Here is a 23550-nt window from a genome sequence, read left to right on the forward strand (position 1 = left end):
TGATCATAAGTATGTTAACAACATGAAGTGTATGTATGTTTGATTATATGAATTGATATGTTTTGTATATGCTATGTGGTTTACGTAAAAACACTATTAAGTGTTAATGAGAGAATATAAAATAAGTTATGAAATTATAGGAATATAAAAGATAAGTCAAGTGATATATGGAAATGGAAATAGATGTCTATGAAGAGTTATAGGAGAACAAATATAAGTCATATGATAATGAAATATAAGACTATGTGAATATATGGTTATGAGATAAAATATGTAATAATAGGAAAATATGATGAAAGTGAGTTCATGAGAAGTGATAGGAACTAGGTAAACATGTGTAACAGTATATGCTTACTAGAAACATGAGTTGGACAAGTACATAAAATCTAGTTGGGAGCGTAGGTGCATCGGTACACTCTTAAGGGTGCATCGGTACACTATGTGTAAGATTCAAATATTTTGACCATTATAAGACCTAGTGCATTGGTACACTAATTACATTCGATGTTTCAAAAGTGCAGGAGTGTATCAATGCATGGTCTGTGCATTGGTACATAAAATGCATTCGATGTTTCAATAAAATCAGGAATGCATCGTTGCATGGATGTGCATCGATGCATGGATGTGCATCGGTACACAAAATGCATTCGAATTAGGGTGTGCATCGATACATCCAATAGTGCATCGGTACATCCCTTTATAAAATTGATTTTTGGCTCGATTTTGATTTGAAAAACTTTGTAAAAATTGTTTCAAAAATATTTTAAGTTTAAAACACAATTTCACACTTTAGTAAGGATTGAAATTGACCTTTGAAAAACTTAGAGTAATATTTTGGTATTCAAATAATTTAATCGAATATACTTTAAAAAATAATTATAAAATCTTAAAATTTCAATAACACTTATTTTTTTATATCGAAACATCAAAATGTTTTCAGCAATCTCCCCATTTTTTATATAACAAAACATTTATGTAATTTTAATATTTTCTTTGAAAATCATTTTTGAATTCAATTTTGAAAAATTACTCCCCCTTACTAATTCTCCCCCTCAAAAAGACTCTAAAAACGTTTTTAAACAAGGTTTTGAAAATTTAGCCAATTGATATTTAGATAAAGCTTAAGCTGCTAAGATCACAATCAAGAGATAGATTAGCCATTAGTTCCATAAATCAATATTCATAAATAATGTGAGATGGTAAATTGGTCATATTTCAACTAATATGTAAATGATGCAAAAAACTAATAAACATTAAGCTCAAATTAAAAATTCAACCAAACCAAATATATATAAATATAAGAATTTAAGTTCAATCATTTCCAAACATCCATATCAAATTCAAACATTCAAACATCCAAAATATATCAATCCAAAAAACATCAAAATGTTTTAAAACAAAATTAGGATCCATTATGATTCAACCTAAGAAAACTAGCAAGCAAAGTTTAAGCGTATGTAGGAGGATCGGGAGGAGATATATGTGCCCATATATTAGCCACATCTCGTGTAAGTGCATCAAGTCTATCATCCATAGCATTGAATCGATTATTCATTGCTTCGTGATTAGCTTGAATCTCTTGTTGATTATTCAATTGTTGAGCCCCCGTAGTGGTTAAATAGGACTCTATGGATGCAAACCTTAGATCAAATGACTCCAAAAATGATCAAAATTATGGAGGCATTTGATCCTCTTGCTGTGTCGGGTCGTCCTCGGGTATGTGATCATCGATATCTTGAAATATCTCTTGAAGTTCTGGATCATCATCCGCTGCCGGTGCCGAAGGAGCTCGTGAAGAGCTAGCTCCCGGTGTTTTCTCAATGGATCGAACCCATTGACACTTGTCCTCGGACCATCTCGATTTCTTTAAGGATATGAGATTTATTTGGTTTTGGAGAGGGATAGGAATATCAAGAGTGACCTTAAGTCCGAGTTTAATAAATAGATTACAAAGGAGACAACCGTAAACTAAAGTTTGGAGAGGGATGGGACAACATTTACGGTATCTACTAATTCACCGAAAATGATCTGTGGTAAATTTATTTTCCTGTTATGGTGGATACAATGTATTCACCATAAATATAAGACTCTAAGAGATGAGTACCTACCTCCGGATGGTATAAACCACCAAGAGATCATCAAGTGAAGGAATTACCCGTGATGAGTTCTTAAGGTACTTACACTAGCCTTAGCTTTATAAGGTGCAACCACAATCTCTCTTTCATTATCTAGACCTGCGTTATCTAACCCAAATATGGAAGCAATTGTGTCGGAGTCAATATAAAGGAATTGACCTAAAAGATAAGATCGAATCCCTATGGTTTCAGTTTGACGCTCGTTTTGGACACATACCGCATTGGAGTAGAAAATGCGGACTAGTTGATGATAGAAAATTGGTTTAAGGTGAAAGAGTTTATCAAATTTCCAGGATTTAAGGGTAAGAAGATATTGAAAATTCATATCAACCATAGCTTGAAGTGAGGGGATACGCTCTTCCCGGATTTTATATGATTGGAAAGAATTCATGTACCTATGGTAGAGGTTTTCTACGACCGGGTTGATTGAAACATGAGTTTAGAATAGTCATATTTGGATCGTTCGGGTTTAGATTTGGATTGGGTGGAGGAATAGGAGGTCAGTTTTGAGGTTGGTTTGAAGACTGACTAGAGGATGACCTAGTGCATTTAGACATGATTAAAGATCGGAATGGGTAAGATAACCTTGAAAATTTTGGATTTGAGAGGAATGTGATGATTTTTTCACGAATTTGATGATTCCAATAGGTTTAGAAGTTGAAGAACTATTGGATTCCTACTAGTATTCGTTGTTTTGAAGCAAAAGAGAGATTAGGGGTGATTTTGCAGAGAACAGCGGGAGTGTTTTAGGTTTATGGGTTTTGATAAAAATGAAATTTTAGGGATTATAAACCTAAAACCTGACGAGTGTATCGATACACAGCAGAGTGTATCGATGTACATTTAAAGAATGCATCGGTGCACCGTCATAGTGTATTGATGCATATTCAAGGGATGCATCGGTACACTTTCATAGTGTATCGAGGCACAGTGCAAAAAAATGTTAAAATCCATTTTTTTAAACACTCAAAATGCTAAATTAATTAGCTCTAGTGGTATTGGTAACTCAAAGATCGAAAATTAACAATGTTCAATCAAATGAGACTATCCTTAAATTTTATTTGAACATACAATTAATTTTCACTAAAGATCATAAGCTCCCCCTAACTATTAGCAAAGAATGCTTATAAAAATATTATTTTTATAAGCATTTTTCAATTCTAATTTAAAAGTGCTAAAATTATTTTAAGCACTAAGTCAAGGTAGGTTGGTCAAACCTAATTCTCTCCTAAGTGTCCAAAATCTTTCTTTATCTAAAGGTTTTGTAAAAATATCCACTAATTGATGCAAAATATCAACATATTCTAGAACTATATCTCCTTTTGTGACGTGATCTCTAATGAAATGATGTCTAATTTCAATGTGCTTACTTCTAGAGTGTTGGATAGGATTTTTAGTGAAACAAATAACACTAGTATTGTCACACTTGATAGGTATAGTACTAACTTCAATTCTATAATCTAAAAGTTGTTGTTTCATCCATAAAACTTGTGCACAACAGCTACCGGCTGAAATGTATTCTGCTTCAGTGGTAGATAATGCAACACAATTTTGTTTCTTTGAAAACCATGAAATCAGCATATTTCCTAGAAATTGACAAGTACCGGAGGTTCTTTTCCTATCTATTTTTCATCCTCCATAATCCGCATTAGAGAAGGCATGCAAGCTAAAGCTAGAGTCTCTAGGATACCAAAGTCCTAAACTAAGAGTGTCTTTAAGATATCTAAAGATCCTCTTAATGGCTTTTAAATGTGATTCCTTAGGATAAGATTGAAATCTAGCACATAAACAAACACTAAACATAATGTTCGGTCTACTTACGGTTAGATAAAGCAAAGAGCCAATCATTGACCTATACAATTTAATATCCACACATTTACCTCTTTCATCTTTGTCAAGCTTTGTAGATGAACTCATTGGAGTGGCTTGGGGTTTTCCATCTTCCAATCCAAATTTTTTGAGCATATCCTTGATGTATTTTTCTTGATTGATGAAGATTTCATCTTTTCTTTGCTTGATTTGGAATCCCAAGAAAAATGAGAGCTCCCCTATCATGCTCATCTCAAATTCACTCTGCATTAGCTTAGAAAATTCTTGTCAAAGAGCATCATTAGTAGAACCAAATATTATATCATCGACATAAATTTGAACTACTAATAAATCTTTACCTTTATGCTTTAAAAACAATATAGTGTCAACCTTCCCTTTTGAAAAACCTTTTTTAATTAAAAATTTGATAATCTTTCATACCAAGATCTAGGAGCTTGTTTTAAACCATAAAGCGCTTTTGTCAATTTAAAAACATGATCTGAAAAATTTTGAATCTTCAAAACCAGGAGGTTGTTCCATATACACTTATTCTTTTATAAAACCATTTAAAATGCACTTTTAACATCCATTTGATATAATTTAAATTCATTGAAACATGCAAATTCTAATAACATTCTAATTGCTTCCGTCCTAGCTACGGAAGCGTATGTTTCATCATAGTCTATGCCTTCTTCTTGAGTATAGCCCTGAGCAACAAGTCTAGCCTTGTTCCTCACTATATTACCACTTTCATCAATCCTATTCCTAAATACCCATCTAGTACCTACAGTAGATTTATTACTAGGCCTTTCAACTAATGTTCATACTTTACTTCTCTCAAATTGATTTAATTCTTCTTGCATAGACATAATCCAATTTTCATCATCTAATACTTCTTTGATATTCTTAGGCTCTATGCATGAAATAAATGCAACATAATTACATATACTGCTAAACAAATATCGAGTTGTTACCCCTTTGGATGGATCACCTATTATCTCACCATCCTTGACATAGTTGTATTCTCTTGGGTAAGAGACTTCCCTTTCTTCAATGGTTGGATTCTCGAGAACATCATGAGTTTTCTCATTTTTCATTTCTTCCTTTGATGATGGTTCTCCAACGTCATGTATAGTGTCATTTGCTTTTACAATACCTACGTCATCATCAACACAAGAATCCTTTCTCAGAAAGGGATTATCATCGAAAACATGTATAAAATATTCTACCACTAAAGTTTTTTTATTAAATACCCGATAAGCTTTAGAATTTAAGGAATAACCCAGACAAATTCCTTCATCACTTTTAGCATCAAATTTGCCAAGGTTTTTCTTACCGTTGTTTAAAACAAAACATTTACAAACAAAAGGATGAAAATAACTAATGTTAGGCTTTTTATTTTTGAAAAGTTCATATGGAGTTTTCTTTAAAATAGGCCTAATCATTACTCGATTTATAACATAACAAGAGGTATTTGTGGCTTCAGCCTAAAAATATTTTGGCAAATTGTTTTCACAAAGCATGGTTCTAACCATTTCTTCTAAAGTTCGATTTTTCCTCTTAATAACTCCATTTTGTTGAGGGGTTCTAGGTGCTGAAAAATTATGGCTAATACCATTTGATTTACAAAAAATCAGTAAATCTAAGATTTTCAAATTCAGTACCATGATCACTCCTAACACTAGTTATGGAGTAACCTTTTTCATTTTGGATTACTTTTGAAAACGTGATGAATTTTTCTAATGCTTCATTTTTTGTACTTAAAAATAGAACCCAAGTATATCTAGAATAGTCATCTTTCAATACAAATCAATATTGTTTTCCACCCAAGCTAAAAGTTCTAATTGGCCCAAAAAGATCTATATGGATCAATTATAATACTCTACTAGTTGATGCATCATTAATGGACTTAAAGGAAGCTCTTTTGTGTTTTCCTTTAGCACATGCATAACAGATTTTATTATTATCAAATTTTAGCTTTGGCAATCTTTTTACTAAATCTCCTTGAATTAGTCTTTGTAAAACACTCATGCTAGTATGTCCTAGTCTCTTATGCCATAACCAACTATCATGTTCATCCTTAGTAACTAGGCACAAGTTAGTCATATTAATAGAATCTAAATGCACCATGTATATGCTTCCTATTCTATGACCAATAAGCATAATCAAACTAAATGCAATGTCAATCATTTTTGCAATCATTTAAAATAAGACATTGTATCTTCTGTCAAATTAATAAAAAGATTATGCTTTTAATCCATTCACATATAAAACATTATGCAATGTCGATTATTGAGATAAATTTAAAAAAAAATGTTATGCATTAGAAAGATATTATTAAAATTTTGAATTCAATACATAAACATTAAGAAATTTAAGGTAAACAATTTATAAATCCAAAGTGTTTGAAAAATTGATATCAATTGTTAAAGAGATATCATTTACATTTAAAAACAGTTTTGACCAAAAATTATTATGATGAACTAAAAATTCTTGAAAAATCATTACAACTTAAAAATGTCCATTATAAAACCTTTTTAACATACATAAGATTAAAACAATAATGTATAATCATTTAAAACCAAAATCTCATACATGTATAGACTAAATGAGCAACCAAATAAAATAATAATATTAAGTTTAGAGGTTACCCATTCCTTTTTCATGTGTAGCTAGAGCATCTTGAATATCATCATCTTCATCAACATTGCTCCCACACACCTACAAGAGACATTTAAGTAGATTTTGGTATCCAAATTGCTTTGGATCCTTGAACGTTAGTTTCAATGCCCCTTGTTCCTTTTGAAACCCATACTTGTCTAATTTTAAATCGTTTTTATTTCCTTAAATGACAAGTATGTTCCTTATGACCATGATAATGACAATGTGAGCATATTGTCATTATTGAACTAGATGAATTATTTAAAATGATCTATTTTTCTTTTGTTAAACCTTCAAGCTTTACTTTCAAATCGAAATTTTCTTTTTCAATACTTTCAAATTTCATTTTTAAAAGCTCTAAATCCTTCTTCAATATTTCATTTTGATTTTCAAAATTCATTTTAGTTTCTAGAATAAGTTTGTTTAATTTGAAAATTTCTTTTTCAAAGTTTTTAGATTTCATTTTTGAAAGCTCTAACTCCTTTTTCAACATCTCATTTTGATTTTCCAAGTCTGTTTTAGCTTTCAAAAGAAATCATTTTTAGTTATAAATTTAGAAATCAAATTATTATATTTGGAGTTCATGGTCTCAAACTCCAAAAATAATTCATCATAGGCATCTTGTAACTCATTAAAAGAACGTAAATTTAACTTATTTGAGTTTGAAGATACCTTTGGCTCTGTTAGAGCTAATAGAGACATCACCAGAATTTGCTCTTCTTTCTCATCTCTATAGATTTACTCAAGCTTATCCCACAACTCCTTGGTGTTTGAACAAGAAGAAACTCCTTTACAGATATCTGGATCAATTGCACAACATAACATGTGCATAGCCTTTGTGTTTTGTTGAGTTTTTTTCCGTTCTTGATTATTCCACTTCTTTGCCTTCTTCGTAGGAGAGGAATATTCGTTCTTGATTATCATACAAGCTTAAAGATCGTGTGCTTGGATAAATATAGTCATTGACCTCTTCCAACGATGATAGTTTTTTTCATTGAAGTAGAGAGACACGTCAATTGGTCTGGATTCTTCCATAGAGAATGAACCGGAAGTGGACGCCATCTTTATCGATTTAACTCTTCCCGAATCGACTCAAGAGGTGGTAAAACCTTCAAATGAGTGATGGTATGATACCAATTATTGAGTTAATCGATCGACGAAATAACCAAGAGGGGGTGAATTGGCAATAAAAATTTTGGTGGAAGCTTTTGCAGAAAATAGAAAATAATTGACAACGATTTAGAGTGGTTCGACTTTCTCAACCAAAGTCTACGTCTACTACCTTAGCTATCCACACTAAGGATTTTCCACAAATTCACTAATTTGTCTTTCTTTTGAGGACAAAGAGTAACCTTACAAATCCCTCAAGAATTATACCCCAAATTCTTGAGAACACTCTCTCCCAAAGAGAACAATACAAATTTCGCAAACTTACAGAAAAACCTCACAAGGAAAGATGTTTGCACAAAGAAAGAACACTTAAAAATGGATACAATTGAACACAATAAGTGTTCTTGAAAGCAAAATGAATATTAAATGAAAATTTGGCTTGAAATGCTCAAACTTGAGGTTTGATGTTTTCTCATTGATTCTCTAGCTTCTCTTCTTAATTCTTATTCATCAATTGCTTCTAAGCTTGTTTAAATACACCTTGGATCACTTTTGAAAGTTGGGGATCATTGGTGAAGTTAATAGAGTCGTTATTGTGTAATTATCATTTAAAAATCTGGTTGGGAGCGTAGGTGCATCGGTATACTCTCAAGGGTGCATCAGTACACTATGTGTAAAATTAAAATATTTCGACCTTTATAAGACCTAGTGCATCGGTACACTTGGGGTGCATCGGTACACTAATTACATTCGATGTTTCAAAAGGGCCAGGACTTTATTGATGCATGGTCTATACATCGGTACATAAAATGCATTCGATGTTTCAATAAAATCTGGAGTGCATCGATGTATGGCTGTGCATCAATACACAAAATGCATTCGAATTAGGGTATGCATCGATACATCCAATAGTGCATCGGTACATCCCTTTATAAAATTGATTTTTGGCTCAAAATACTTCTTAAAAATTGTTTCGAAAATATTTTAAGTTTAAAACACAATTTTACACTTTAGTAAGGATTGAAATTGACCTTTGAAAAACTTGGAGTAATATTTTGATATTCGAATAATTTAATCGAATATACTTTAAAAATGATTATAAAATCTTAAAATTTCAATAACACTTAATTTGTTATATCGAAACATCAAAATGTTTTCAACAATATTTTAAGAGTGAAACTCAATTTTTCATTTAAGTAAGGACTAAAATATGACATTTTAAAACTTGGAGTAATATTTGTAATATTTGAATAATTAAATCGAATATTATATTTGAAATCGAATATAAAATCTTAAAATTCATTAACAAATATATTTGTTATATCGAAATATCAAAATGTTTTCAACACTCTTATTCCACCGAACCTAACCATTTCCGTGAAACCTTTATATTTCTTCATAAATGATTTATCCCTTCTTGGAAAACTTCTAGTTTAAAAAAGGCATCATCCTCTGGTGACGTCTAGATTTCTTTTGCATACTTCTCGAAATGTTACTAAGCTTTTTCATTTGTATTTTTTTTACCAACGGTACCAAGAACAAGGCATCATCTTCTGGTGGTATCTAGATTTTCGTTTGGACCTCTCGAGAAACTTCTTGCTCCATCAATTAGTTCTAAGAAAACACCCTTTGAGAAACACTTTTGAGCTTTTGTTTTTTGCGTTCTATACTGACTGTACGAAGAACATAAGTTTAAGACGAAATTTCTCTTTGGGTTTCTCTGATGTGTTGTATATGTTTATTATAGAAGGCACCATCTACTTGTCCCATGTGCTAAAATTAAAATGTACATATCCACAACTTGAGATATTTTTTTTTGGAGTTGTTTAAGCCACTATAAGTTATTTACATAAATTTGTACTTCGCTTACAATTTCTCATATGTGTCAATATCAGTTTCAATTGAAAGATAAGTTGCAATACTACGCCTCTAAGCTCAAATATTTCACAAATGTTTTATTTAACTTCCCGAAAATACTCAATGAACAAGTCTATCAAGCCATTTTAGCTTGAGGGTTTTTAAAATAATAACGTAATTTTACAAATTAATTTAACAGGGTTTTTTAAAATAATAATACGATTATTTCACGAAGTATAACCTCGCGTTTTGCAACTAGTGAGGTCAATTATGTCATGTTGGATTTTATTCAAGTCAGATTCAATGTATCTCGCATTCTAAGTAACTCGAGTTCCTTTCTTAAATGTTGGATATTATTTGATTTAAAGCGTCGCACCTTTTCAACATACCTCGTATCTTAGGATACGCAAGTTCCATTAATACCTAGCTTCAGGATGTATGTGAGGATTGTTATAAATACGAGCCCATCTTTTGAAAATTTCCTAAATCTATTTCAAAGCAAAATGTCAAAGAAAATATGTTTTAATATTGTCGAATTATTCCCGAGAGAAGTGTTATAAAAAATTCTTGTGCGTGTTGCTTTTAATTTTATCGTCAATTTCGTCAACATACAGTTAAGTTACAAGAGTTTTCATGAAGCTACAAAATCATAATTACATTTTTCAGAACATTTTAATGAAAAAATTCCACATCATGCCGTGAAATCAAGCCGAGAAGACATTTCACGAAAGATGCCTTACTGCTAACAATCATGAAGCTTTATATAGAGAAGACATGTATAATTATTTTAATGAAAGAAATTCAGAGTTTGGTCTACATTGTTTGAAGAAAGCAGTCGATCAAGGTAATATCAATGCCATATATGTATGTGGTCGTATTCTAATTTGTTTTGGGGGTGAATTAAGGGATAAAAGACTTCAAATCGTGAGAGCTCCTGGTCTTCGAATTCTAAGAAAATAAATTTACAAGTTATTCGAACGGAGATGAATATGTTTTTATCGTTTAAGTTATGGCGTCGTCACAACATTACCTTTCCAGAACAAATTGAAGCCTGAAATTGTCCTACCAATTGTTCGCATAATTCATACCATCAAGTTTGAAAAATGGACTATAACAATCTATATACTTGTTATACTTCTTGTTTTTGGAACCTTATGAAGCGATTTTGTTTTGTAACATTTTACATATATATTGAATTTTTATTTTAATTAGTATTGTCTACTTATAAAGATCTAGTTTTTATGTTATTTTATCGTATACTATCCAATAAAAATAAAATGCTTAGATTTAATTCGAAAAGGAATACATACCTCGCGTATTGGAAAATTCGAGATATAACAAATACCACTCGCGATAAATTTCTCGGAACGTTTTAATATCTCGGGAACCTCTCGTTTGGGATATTTTTCTAATAAATCTGGTGCAGTTACTTTTCAAAAAAAAAATGTGTGGGGTTATCATTTTAATTAGGGTAATCTATGTCAAATACCACTCATCTTTATACTCGGGATCGAAAATGCCACTGACGTTTCAATTTTTCCAATTTTAGCACGGACGTTTATGTTTCACTTCAATTTTGCTACTCCACCATTAATCCGCTAACGGAATGATGACATGGCATGGACGGGCTGTGACAATGATGACGTGGATGCCTTACCAAAACGACGTCGTTTCAATTCAACTATTTTGATGCTCAATAAAGACAAAACGGCATCGTTTTGCTTGAAAAAATTATTGAAATATTATGCAACTAGAGGGATTTGAACCCCAAACACCTTAAAATTAAATTGAATTCTTAACCATTGAACTACATTAAATTTTTCTATTATGTTTTCTATAAAAGTTTTAAAATTTTAAAACTCCAATTAATAATGTTTGAACCCCAAATAAAATTATTACTTAACCCCTGGCATCGATATCTAGTACCCCTTATCTCCATCTACATTCTCTTGTTTTCATCACCATATTCTCAAAGTTGTTGCTTTTAGTAAATTCAAGAACACACCCAGCAGATGTACAAGTTCTCAAAGATCTGAAAAATGGTGTAGACCCTCCTTCCATTGCTTCGGATCTTGATAGAGCTCATGGGATTTCTCCATTGACCCATGCGACAACATCTTCACTGACCACTTCATTTGCGGCGTCAGGTGTGATACACTCGTCTCTGGTTTGCCTTGAGTTCCTGACTCATTCTCCAATTTAACACGTTTGGGTCGACTATGTCTCTCCAGGAACTCAGTCACCGTTGAAATACCCGATGTTCTTGGCTCACTCCCTCACCTTAAAGAACTCTACCTTGACAACAACCATCTCCATGGACCAATTCCTTCAAGCTTTAACAACCTAACACGCTTCAAACGACTCGAAATCCAACGAAACTACATTTCCGGTGAGTTTCTTGATCTGGGTTCACTCGGAAAGCTTTACTTTCTCGACGCTAGCGATAACAACGTATCCGACCATGTCCATCAACGTTTCCAGTATCTCTCGTCGAGCTCTCGGTGATGAACAATATCCTAGACAACATCGACAATATTAGGTTCTTACAAATTCTAGATCTCAGTCACAACATCTTATACGGTGCAATATCATTAGTTTTTTTCAAGCATCGTTAAAAAATGGAAGCAAATTTCTGGGGAGATATGTCAGAGGAAGAGTATTACACGTCGCAGGGCGTTCGTAACACTAAGTCTTACTTCGAGACGCCCAACGACAAACTCTTCACTCAGAGCTTCCTCCCTTTGGATAAAAAAGTGAAGGCCTCCGTTTACATGACCCACGGCTACGGCTCCGACACCGGCTGGCTCTTCTAGAAGATTTGCATCAGTTTTTCCACTTGGGGTTATGCTATTTTCGCCGCTGATCTCTTCGGTCATGGCAAATCCGATGGTCTCTGTTGCTACTTAGGTACTTTCCACTAGAGTGACCGTATTGAATCATCACCGCCATCGACATTGGAGTTCCACTAGGAAAAAGAAGACATGTGTCATGTTATAGCAAAAATTTACGACGATAACAAATGCCCCTATCGCAAATTCTACAATACCTTTGAAAACGATGACGATTTAACTCCACCTCCAGTGCCTCCCAACACGGTAAAGAAAAAACGACGATGCAGAAAAAGGAAAACGACGTCGAAAACCCGGATGAACACCTCGTCGGCCGAGAGCAGATTCTTTACCAGCGGAAGCTTTGAAGACTATGGTATTAACGACAGTGAAACAAAAACCCTTGTTTCATCTTCGAGGAGCTTCTCTACTGATTCCCCCTAAGAGATGTTCAACACCAACTTAAAAATTATACTGGAAACAAAGCCTACGAGGAAAAGCAAGAAGAAACCTAAGAAAATTAAGAAGACAAGAAGGTACGCTATAAGATTTTCGTCATCAGAGAGCGAATCGCCAGCGAGGTTGTCGAGCTTCTTGCAACAGATGATACCGTGCACTGTGGACGGCAGAGTGAGGGAGAGTTTTGTGGTGGTGAAGAAATGGGAGTTTTGTAGTGACGAATCTCCAACTTTTCTCAGGTAATACAGATGTTACGTTGACTAAATAACTTTAAAAAAACCGTCCATGTCATCGCTGTCACGGCATTGGCACGCCATGTCATCGTGCCGTTAATGGATTAACGACGGAGTGATAAAATTGAAGTGAAACATAAACGTCCGTGTTAAAATTGACAAAATTAAAACGTCAGTAACATTTTCGATCCCAAACATAAAGATAAATAGTATTTGACGTAGATTACCCTTTTAATTACGGGCTACCTTAATTAATGACGACAAGTTGACCCCCAGACTCTATGTTGCTTTGTACTTACCCATTCTCTTTCCGTTTACCGTTTCTTTTCCGGTCTTTCCCATTTTCTTTTACCTCTTCTACGTCTGCTACACAACTCCGTTTCGGCACTCCGTCTTTCTCTCTTAAATTTAATTCCCTGCTGTTTTCAATTTCAATCTCTTAAATTTCTCAATTTGCAATAATTTATCAGCACAAAGGAGAGGTCTCTGTTAAGTTCTTAACCTCTTCGCCGGCTCGTGGTTTCCAGATGTTGGGAAAATCAAACTCCTCCTATGAGCTTATTACAATCTTTTTCTTCGTTGCCACTTTTTGTTTGGCTTCGTTTTCACTCGCACAACATCAAGTACAACTCTCTGAGTCGGATCGGTTCGATGCAGACGCAGACGCCGGAAACGGCACCTTTTCAAATGTTTCTTCGGTAACTAAACCGATGGAAGGTTCATTTGCTGCTATCATCGATCGTGCTCTGGAGAAGGAGTTCGATGAGAACGAAAAAAACGAAGGTTCATTTCCTTTTTTTCCCCCGCTGATTTTGCTTAGATTAGGGATTAGATTTCAAATCCGCACTAATAAAGTGTTCAGCTTACGTATTGCTGTTTACTTCAAACTTGCTAGTTCTTTATATACTGTAGCAATTAATTATTGCTATTTCTATTGCTTATCGAAGGTTTTTGAGCTCGATCTACTTTTAGGTTATCATTGTCAATGTAGGTCTATAAGAGGGTAATTAGTGAGTGTGTATTTGCATAACTTCTGGGGAAAAGAGTTGCTAATTTTTATTAAATTATAATTGTCGAATATAGTCTAAATTCATCCCGATTTGCAGTAAGTGACGATGCTGCAAGTTTCAACAACAGTGTAGCGGAACAGCAGGTTGGTAGTACTCATTCTTTTGAGAACTTTTCAGCTCGGATAACTTGCTTACTTACTCTCTTTCATATGTGTTTGTTTATCAGGCTGTTTTGGAAACCGTTGCTAGAGTTAAGACGAAGAAAAATGATACGAAAGAGGAAAAGTATGTGCTTCTCCTCATCAATGATTAGACTTATTTTGTTGATTTTGATTTCTGATAAGTTGTTAATAGAAGAGCTTAATTTCCTATTTTGATAATTTTTTTAAGGAATTTTATACCATATCTTCTTCTTAATTACTTGAGACATGTAGTAGTTCCCTCACACCTTTTGCATCCTCCTTTTAGATCATTTCAACTCCATGACGTTTTCAATCTAGAGAATGATAATAGAGCTGAAGATACACCGACATTGATAGATCGAAAGGTTAGATTGGTTAAAACTTATGTTGAGATTTTTTTTGTACTTAGAAATCTGAGGTGTTGATTTATTTTCAGGACAATGTCTTCATCATATCTAATTTTAAATCAAAATATCCAGTGTTACAACTGGACTTGAGGTAAATGTTTTATCATATTCGTTTCACCACAGCTGTTTTTTTTTTTACATTTAACTAATAAGCTGATTTAAACTTTCTTGCTTATGGTCCATAGACTGATATCAGATTTGGTAGTTGTCATCGTATCTGCAACTTGTGGTGGCATTGCATTTGCTTGTGCTGGACAACCGGTCTGATTTTATTGATATAAGCCTATTTAGTCTTTGATTTGAGTTTTTGGTCCCTCCAGAGTGCCTTGGATTTCTAATTTCCCATATATTTTATTGTTACATATTTTACAGGTGATTACTGGATATTTGTTGGCAGGATCTCTTATTGGACCTGGAGGTTTTAACTTTGTCGGTGAAATGGTGCAAGTATGTTTTACATTTCATTAAAATTTTGCTATCAACACTGACATCTTATTTATTAAACCCTTTGTAACTGAGTTGAGTGATGGCTTCTTGATCATAATGCCATTATTCACTCTCTTGCATGGAGCCTTTATTATGAAAAAGGAGTGTTTTTTTTTTTTTTAAATTGCATTTCTTCATCTTATTTAATATTAGTTATTATGATTCTCTTAGAGTTCATCTGAAGCCTCCCTAAACAATCCACTGCTCTTATTGGTCTGTTCTTGTGAAACCTGTCTATGTCTTTTTTCCCATTAATTTCTTTAATTTTATATGAGCATATTTCATTACGATTGTTAGTCGGTCGTTTGGTGCCTCTATCAAACTAGGGCAATAAATAGAAGCAAACATAGACGAGGTTTTAAGTTCCAGTAAGTAATATTATGGTCTGATTAGACTCTGTTATACTGTTGCTAGCAACTGCAATTGAATTGTGTAGTGTTCTTGAGAATGGCCAGGGTGATCTCATTCCATTAGAGGCTGTTCCATTTGAAAATGTTTGTTGGTTATTCATCTATTATAAGATTTAATAATTTATTTATTTTCTCTCATTTGAATCATGCAGGTTGAAACAGTAGCTCAGTTTGGTGTGATTTTTCTTCTTTTTGCATTGGGCCTGGAGTTCTCTGTTGCGAAGGTTGCATTGTGCCTCTGAATCTTTTCTTTTCTATTTGTATCATACTCTTTACATCAATCTTCATATCATTTCTCTAACTTCATCCTTTTTATTTTAAGCTTCGAGTTGTTCGAGCAGTTGCCGTCGTAGGTGGGCTACTCCAGATAGTTCTATTTATGTGCCTCTGTGGAATTACAGCCTCAGTATGTCTATTAATTTTGACACAAAGTCTCTGTTGGTTCAGTTTCATTAATCTTTATTAATTGATGTTACCACCTTCACCTGAATCTGAGTGCACTGAGGTTGCATAATTTTTATCTAGTTATTGAGGTTTCTTGTATATCTGGGTCATAAAGAGGCTTCTTGCTGTTGTGTTGTTCAAATTTTTTCCTGTTTCTTGACTTCAAATCCAATTTTGGGTTTGCCTTTTTTTTTTTGGGGAAAAAAACGATATGCATTATCTGAAAATGATTAAGGTACATGATTCATGCAAACATGTTATCTTTCTTAATTTTCTTATACTTATGGACCATTGTATACCACAATTGTAATTCTGAATCGCACAGTATTAATTGGGTGCTGTTTGCAGTTATGTGGCGGTAGACTTCCAGAGGGTGTATTTGTTGGTGTATTCCTTTCAATGTCTTCAACAGCTGTGGTAAAATTTCGTGGAAATCTTTTAGAGATGCTTACAGAATCTACGCACATTCATACTTTCCCTCACTAATTGAGCAAACAAATTTATGCACATCAAACGAGTTTAGACACCCACACAGTACTTGTAGAGATCTTTATCTTTGTTTACTATATTTCGGTTTCTAAAGTTGCTTTTCTCTTTTTCAATGGCAGGTGCTTAAATTTTTGATGGAAAAGAATTCTAACAATATGCTTCACGGCCAAGTCATCATTGGCACACTTATTCTGCAAGTATTGATTCTTCACTCCATTGTTAAGTTCTGTTTTGCTTTACAGATTTTGTCAATGACATGTACTTTTTATCATTCCCTGTGTCCTTAGCAGTTTTTAAATTTGCAGGATTGTGCTGTGGGATTACTATTTGCGTTGCTTCCGGTTCTTGTTGGAACTTCCGGTATTCTTCAAGGAGTAATGTCCATGACTAAATTGTACGAGGAAAACTTGAAGAACTATCATATTCCAATTTGGATCTGGATTACTGGATAAATAGCACTCCTCTTCATGTTTTTTAGATGCCACATAAGTTGAAAATATGCGACTAAGGACTAGGCTTAGCTTTTAAGTGAGGGCATGGTTCCCGCTCCTCACTATTTGTTAGTGTGCATTTTTTCCTAAAACTTGAAATATAGATCATGCTTAGAGCCTTAGATTCAAATATTAGCCACTTAGACTAACTTTTCTTCGATCAGATCAGGAGTCATAGACAATTATTGTTTTGATGTTTTGTGCTTGTAATGGTATAAGAATAGACACTTGGCTTTGGATTAGGATTAAGACTATAACTTCTTGTTTTCCCGTGATATATTTTTCTCTATTCATGGTGTTTTCAGTATTGAGATAAGTCTTAACAGTTAACACTATATTATATTAACCAGGTTGGTCACATTGGCTGCCTTTTTGGCTGTTTTGTCAATATTGTCTCGTACTTGCCTGCCTTGGTTGCTTAAACTGATGATAAGCCTTTCATCACAGGTATATATGTTATCTGCAGATAGAATTGCATACTGATTTTTTTTTCCACTTTGTTATCTGTTATGATTTGTTTAATTACTTGTTATATGTGCAGACGGATGAACTCTATCAACTGGCATCTGTGGCGTTCTGCTTACTTGTGGCCTGGGTATGTTTTGCGTTTCTTTTTGGTTTGTCTTCTTTTTACTTTCACTTTGTTAAGCATCTGGATTTTTGTATGCAATATCCACATCTACACACCCTTTCTTCCAAATCTTGTGTTTGTTTTATCTGTGAAGAAATTACTATTATACCATTTTCCATACACTGTCCATTCTTTTAGTGGCACATGAACAACTGACAAGCAGGGTTTGTGATGAAGCCTAAACTTATGGTTTTAAAATACCGGTGATCAGCCTTACAGATCTAAAAATATAAGCTTCTATGTAATATTAATGAGGTGCATTAATCGTGTTTTGATATCTGCTTGAGATTCAGAGAGTTGAAGTACATAACGATACATGCTCAACTGCTAAAATCATTAGTTTAAGGTATACAAACATAGAAAGAAATCTTGCAGTTTCTGATCAGTTTGTTTTTTACATTGTTGCAATAAATTAAGCCAGTCAGATATCTGCACATTTTTTTGGAACTTATAGTTAATTGATTGTTTAATTTTCAGTGTAGTGACAAGCTGGGGCTGAGCTTAGAATTGGGTTCATTTGCTGCTGGATTGATGATATCAACAACTGATCTTGCCCAACACACACTTGAACAAGTTAAGATTATGCTTTACAAACTGTCATATAATGATAGTGCATTCATTTATATTGGATGCTATTATCAGCTCTTCCTTCTAGTCATCCCTCGATTGAATTTAGTCTGTGTGTGCAGATCGAACCCATTCGGAATTTTTTCGCCGCACTGTTCCTGGCTAGCATAGGGATGCTGATCAATGTTCAGTTTCTCTGGAACCATGTTGATATCTTACTTGCATCTGTTATACTGGTTATCACCGTAAAAACAATAATAATTGCTTTGGTTGTCAAGGGTTTCGGATACAACAACAAGACTTCACTGCTTGTAAGCTATATTTGATGCACGCCCGATATGTATTGCCTTTGGAGTTTTAAGTAACTCGAGTTCTTTTACTTGTACAGGTTGGAATGTCCCTGGCACAGATAGGAGAATTCGCTTTCGTTCTTCTCAGCCGTGCTACAAATATCCATCTCGTTGAGGTCAGTGCTACTATCCGAGTTCATTGTACTGTTGATTTGAGAAGATGGCTAATACTTTGTGGGCGTTATGATCTTCTCCATAACTGAAACCTTGAGCTTTCCAGGGTAAACTGTACCTGCTACTTCTTGGCACAACAGCACTTAGCCTGGTATAATTTATTCCTGGCTCGATTCGTATACTCTCATTGACTATAACAAATTCAAACTTACGAAAACAACAGAAAGAAATCCGAAAATGCTGGTTCTTTTTATAGTAAAATATTGATGGTTTCAACTCCATATCCTCAGGTGACAACTCCTCTATTGTTTAAGCTAATCCCTGCCATACTTCACCTTGGGGTGCTCTTACGGTGGTTCTCCCCCGAGAGAGAAAGTTCGATCGAGGTAATTACTAGTCTCATACGTGCGAAGGATCATGTCCAACTGCCACTGCTAAATTCATATAAATTTTATTTTCCAGCTTGGAATTAAAGGAGAGAACCTCCGTTCAGACAGCGGAAAGCATCGCATTACATTGATGGCCCAAGAACCCCATGATTCATGATTATTAACGTGTAATTAAACTAATTGAGAAGAAAAAACTCCATAACGAACTTGATCGGCCGTTTTTTGTCATGTTGCAAATGAAGTCTACCGAATGATCCCGTGAAACAGAGTTTGCTTTTTATTTACCATTTTTGGTTTACTAACCCTATTATATTTCATTAACGAATTGAATAGAGCCTCTTAAGCAAGCCAACAGCATGAGGTAACTCTAACTGTTGAGCCAATGCATTGTAATCATTCATTTTTTTTGTCACAACATTTAACTTGTTTGCCTTTGTTGTATCATAAGTTTTGGGTGCTAGTTGTTCGAATATTCTCGTTTTTATCTTTCAAATATTAACATCACACTATATATCACAACCTATTTTCTTAGTGAATCATAACATTCTTGAGAGCAATATATTTTATTAATAAAATTATTAACATTATAGATCGCAGTCTATTTCTTAGTGAATCATGATATTATTGAGCACAACCATATTTTTTATATATATTCATAACATTTTCAGCTTTTAACTTATTTTCTTATCGTAGGAAAATTCAAGATTACATCAATTTAAACTTTGGTAACATTTTAGATTCAACTATTTTATTATTAAAAATGTTAAGATTTCATATTGCAACAATGCTTTCTTAATGAACTATGATATTCTTGGGTGCAACCTATTTTATTAATAAAAATATTAACATTACAAATTGCAACCTATTTCTTAGTGAACTATGACATTATTGAGTGAAACCATATTTCTTATATATATTCGTAACATTTTCAACTTTTAATTTATTTTTTTATTGTTGGAATATCTAAGGTCTCATCAGTTTAAACTCTGGTAACCTTTTAAACTTAAAATGTTATTAGTATTTATAACATCTACCGTTTATAACTCATTTTATTACCCTGTATAACATTTTAATACAACCTGTTATGTTACTCCGACTGATAATTTTTTCGGTTTCAACTTATAACATTGTAGGTAACACTTTTAACCTATAACTTTTTTATCAGTCACGTCGTTTATTAGCCTTATTTTAGGTATCTCATAGCAAAACCTCCCAATAAGATCTATAAATAGATATAAGATCTATAAATAGATACAGTTTACCTGTGATATAGTGGTAAACCAAACAGCGGCCAGATTACAACTTACTTGTGATATAGTCCATATAGATTAGATTAAGTTGTGTTCGAAGATCGATGATGGCCAATAAAGAACTTCCCCTGTGCTGCAATGGAGGTGGAGCCACAGCAGACTCATTGATATTCTCATGTAGCTTCAGCTTCTCATATTACATTATTATAAACTTCAAATGGAAAAGCTCTGGCTTTCTTTCTTGTCGAGAATCCCACAAATAATTTCAAGCCACTTGGTCGAGTCATCAAGGTTGTAATATTTGGAAATAGAAAAAGACTAGGGATTTAGAAGAAAGGGTAAAAAGAAATTCAGATTCTCATTGAAATTCATAGATATCCTAGTACATTAACAGATTTCTTTATTTATACTATACAAATGTACTAAGTTGATTTTGTCAGTTGTATTTTAACAGAGTTGTCGTTATGCTGGTGGGCCCAGGTAATCATTTTCACATTTGGAGTATGACACTCCTTCACCAGCCTGCTGATTCGTGGGTTCAACCGGCCTAAGTCCCAAGCCTCCATTCTCATAGATTTCCTTCCAGCCCATTCCTGCATCTCTCGAAACAACGTTGTCCTTCATTACCCATACATTGTCGTTTTGAACTTCCTCAATTAAATCAGCCTCAACCTCTTCGTTCCTTATCTACTGACCTAAATCCCGAATTATTCTAATCCTCAATTCTGCCGCCTCTAACACGAACCCTAATTCCTCTTCCATAAACCCTAAATTCACATCTGAGCTCGTGAAAATACCCCCTCCTGCACTGGATCCTTGTCCCCAAGGATCAAAGTCTGGGAACTGCGACTTCAAGACAGAAAGGTCTTCCCACGTAGCATGTTCCTTCGCCAGATTGAACCAGTGAATCAATAATTGAGTGACTTCACGATTTTGCCCCTTGATAACTCGTTTGTCCAACACTGCCGCCGGGTATACCTTCAGTTGACCATCAGTCCCGACCTCGGGCGGATCAATCGAGGTAACACTCTTCTCCCCGATTTTATTTTTAAGCAAACTCACGTGAAAAACCGTGTGAATCTTTGAAGAAGGTGGTAACAGTAAGCGAAATGCCACTGAGCCAATATTTTCAATAACTTCGTAAGGCCCAAAAAATCAAGCAGAAAGTTTCAAATTCTTGCGAAGGGCGACGGAAGTCTGACGATATGGCTGGAGCTTGAGGTACACCATATCTCCTACTTGAAATTGTCTATCTGTGTGTTGCTTGTCTGCATTTTACTTCATATGATGCTGAGCCTTAAGTAGATTTTCTTTAAGCACTTGATTGATTTGTTCCCTCTGTTGCATTACTTTTTTTACTGCTTGAACTGGTGATTGTTGAATAGGAGCTGATAATGGGGCTTTGTAACCATACAAAGCTTCGAACGGAGTGATGCTAATAGCAGTATGAAAATTTGTGTTATATCACCATTCGACCTCTGGCAGCCATTTTGCCCAATCTTTAGGCTTTAGAAAACACAAAGCCCTGAGATATTGTTCTAAACATTGATTCACCTCTCAGTTTGACCATCCGTTTCCGGGTGGTATGTTGTACTGAATAGGGTAGATATACCAAGCTGCTTCATAAATTCCTTCCAAAACACGCTAGTGAAAGTCCTATCACGATCAGAAATAACCACCTGTGGCTGCCCATGTAACTTGTAAACACTGTCAAGATATTTTCTAACTACTTCGAATACAATGTAAGGATGAGCAAGACAAATAAAGTGCTTGTATTTTGTGAACTTATACACGACCACCAAAACACAATTGAACCTTAGAGAAGTAGGCAAACCTTCAATAAGGTCAATGGCTATGATCTCCCAGGCGTTAGATGGAATAGGCAATGGTTGGAGTAACTCGGGCTTAGCAACATGTTTAGATTTAATATGTTGACATATATCACAATTTCAGACACATAGCAAAACTATAGCCTTCTGTCCAGGCCAATAAAAATAAGAGTGCAGGCGTTGGTAGGTTGCATGTCCCCCCGAATATTCACCCAAAGGAGAGTCGTGCATAGTTACAACCAAGTCATGTGTCAAATTTTCAGCAGGCCCAATATAAAATTTTCCTTTAAAACGCAAAACACCCTTCACAAACGTCCAATCGGGTATAGAACCATTCTTTACTGTCAAAGCAGTAATGATCTTCCTAGCTAACTCATCTTCAACATAAGTAGTCTCAATCTCCTCAACCCAAGTAGGAATAAAACTAGTAGCAGAACGTAGGTTCAACTCCAAATTATCTTCATAAATGCGTGAAAGAGCATCAGCAACCAAGTTCGTTTTGCCCTTTCTATAGTGGATAGTATAATCCAACCCGAGAAGTTTTGTATCTAACAAGTGCTTAAGAGGTTCGTGATCCGTCTTAATAACAAAGGGTCGACCTTTAAGTTAATGATGTCATTTAGTCACAACCATTTATATAGCCAAATATTCCTTTTCGTAAACGCTCTTATCAGCATGGTGTGAACCCAAAGCTTTACTAAGATAAGAAACTGAACTGCCACCTTGAGATAGGACAGCTCCAAAGCCTTGAAAACTCGCGTCAGTCTCCAAACAAAAGGGTTTATTAACTTCCAGAAGTGTTAGTACTGAGGCACTACAGATAGCCAATTTCATATTCTCAAAAGTAGTCATAGCTTCCTCGGACCACTTGAAGGCGTTCTTTTTAAGCATGTTTGTAAGTGGGTGACTTATTTCACCATAATTTCTGATGAACTTCCTGTGGTAACCCGTGAGGCCCAAAAAACCACGCAAGTATTTGAGAGACTTAGGTTGTTTCCAGTTGCGCATGGCTTCAATTTTACTAGGGTCAGTCGCTACCCCAAAAGGAGAAATAACATGGCCAAGGTACTCCGCTTGTTGTTGAGAAAAGAAACACTTCTTCCTTCTCGCAAACAGTTGAATTCTCTTCAAAATCTCTAAAACAGTTCTCAAATGAGTCAAGTGGTCTGACAAGGATGGACTATAAATTAAAATGTCATCGAAGAATACCAAGACAACTTCCTAAGGAATGGACCAAACAGATCATTCATCAGTGCTCGGAAAGTCGCTGGGGGCATTTGTTAGGCCAAATGGCATGACCTTAAACTCATAATGCCCACGGTGAGTGCGAAATGGTCTTGGGAATGTCTTCTTCCTTGATTCGAATCTGCCAATACCTAGAATGGAGATCTATTTTAAAGAAATAAGTC

The 23550-nt window shown here is 34.4% G+C and overlaps 1 protein-coding gene and 1 pseudogene across 2 annotated transcripts; both read left to right on the forward strand.

Annotated features, from left to right (window-relative positions):
* Positions 1 to 12190: 12190 nt before the first annotated feature.
* Positions 12191 to 13102, forward strand: LOC120147869 (annotated as a pseudogene).
* Positions 13103 to 13512: 410 nt separating this feature from the next.
* Positions 13513 to 19534, forward strand: LOC120147821 (K(+) efflux antiporter 6-like). 2 transcript variants are annotated; one of them, XM_039161109.1, is made up of 20 exons: positions 13514 to 13875; positions 14199 to 14245; positions 14329 to 14387; positions 14571 to 14649; positions 14721 to 14782; positions 14877 to 14952; positions 15064 to 15138; positions 15740 to 15811; positions 15910 to 15993; positions 16380 to 16448; positions 16640 to 16717; positions 16826 to 16914; positions 17362 to 17458; positions 17553 to 17606; positions 18120 to 18215; positions 18332 to 18520; positions 18598 to 18675; positions 18780 to 18824; positions 18964 to 19059; positions 19136 to 19534. In XM_039161109.1, the coding sequence occupies exons 1-20, from the start codon at positions 13620 to 13622 to the stop codon at positions 19217 to 19219; spliced, it is 1785 nt and encodes a 594-aa protein (XP_039017040.1). In that variant the 5' UTR covers positions 13514 to 13619; the 3' UTR covers positions 19220 to 19534. The 2 variants fall into 2 exon arrangements, with proteins under 2 accessions (XP_039017039.1, XP_039017040.1); XM_039161108.1 differs by having other exon boundaries at positions 13513 to 13875; positions 18964 to 19534.
* The last annotated feature ends 4016 nt before the right edge of the window (positions 19535 to 23550 follow it).

Source organism: Hibiscus syriacus, unplaced genomic scaffold, assembly GCF_006381635.1.
Source record: "Hibiscus syriacus cultivar Baekdansim isolate YM2019G1 unplaced genomic scaffold, ASM638163v2 tig00110944_pilon, whole genome shotgun sequence".
NCBI lineage: Eukaryota > Viridiplantae > Streptophyta > Magnoliopsida > Malvales > Malvaceae > Hibiscus > Hibiscus syriacus.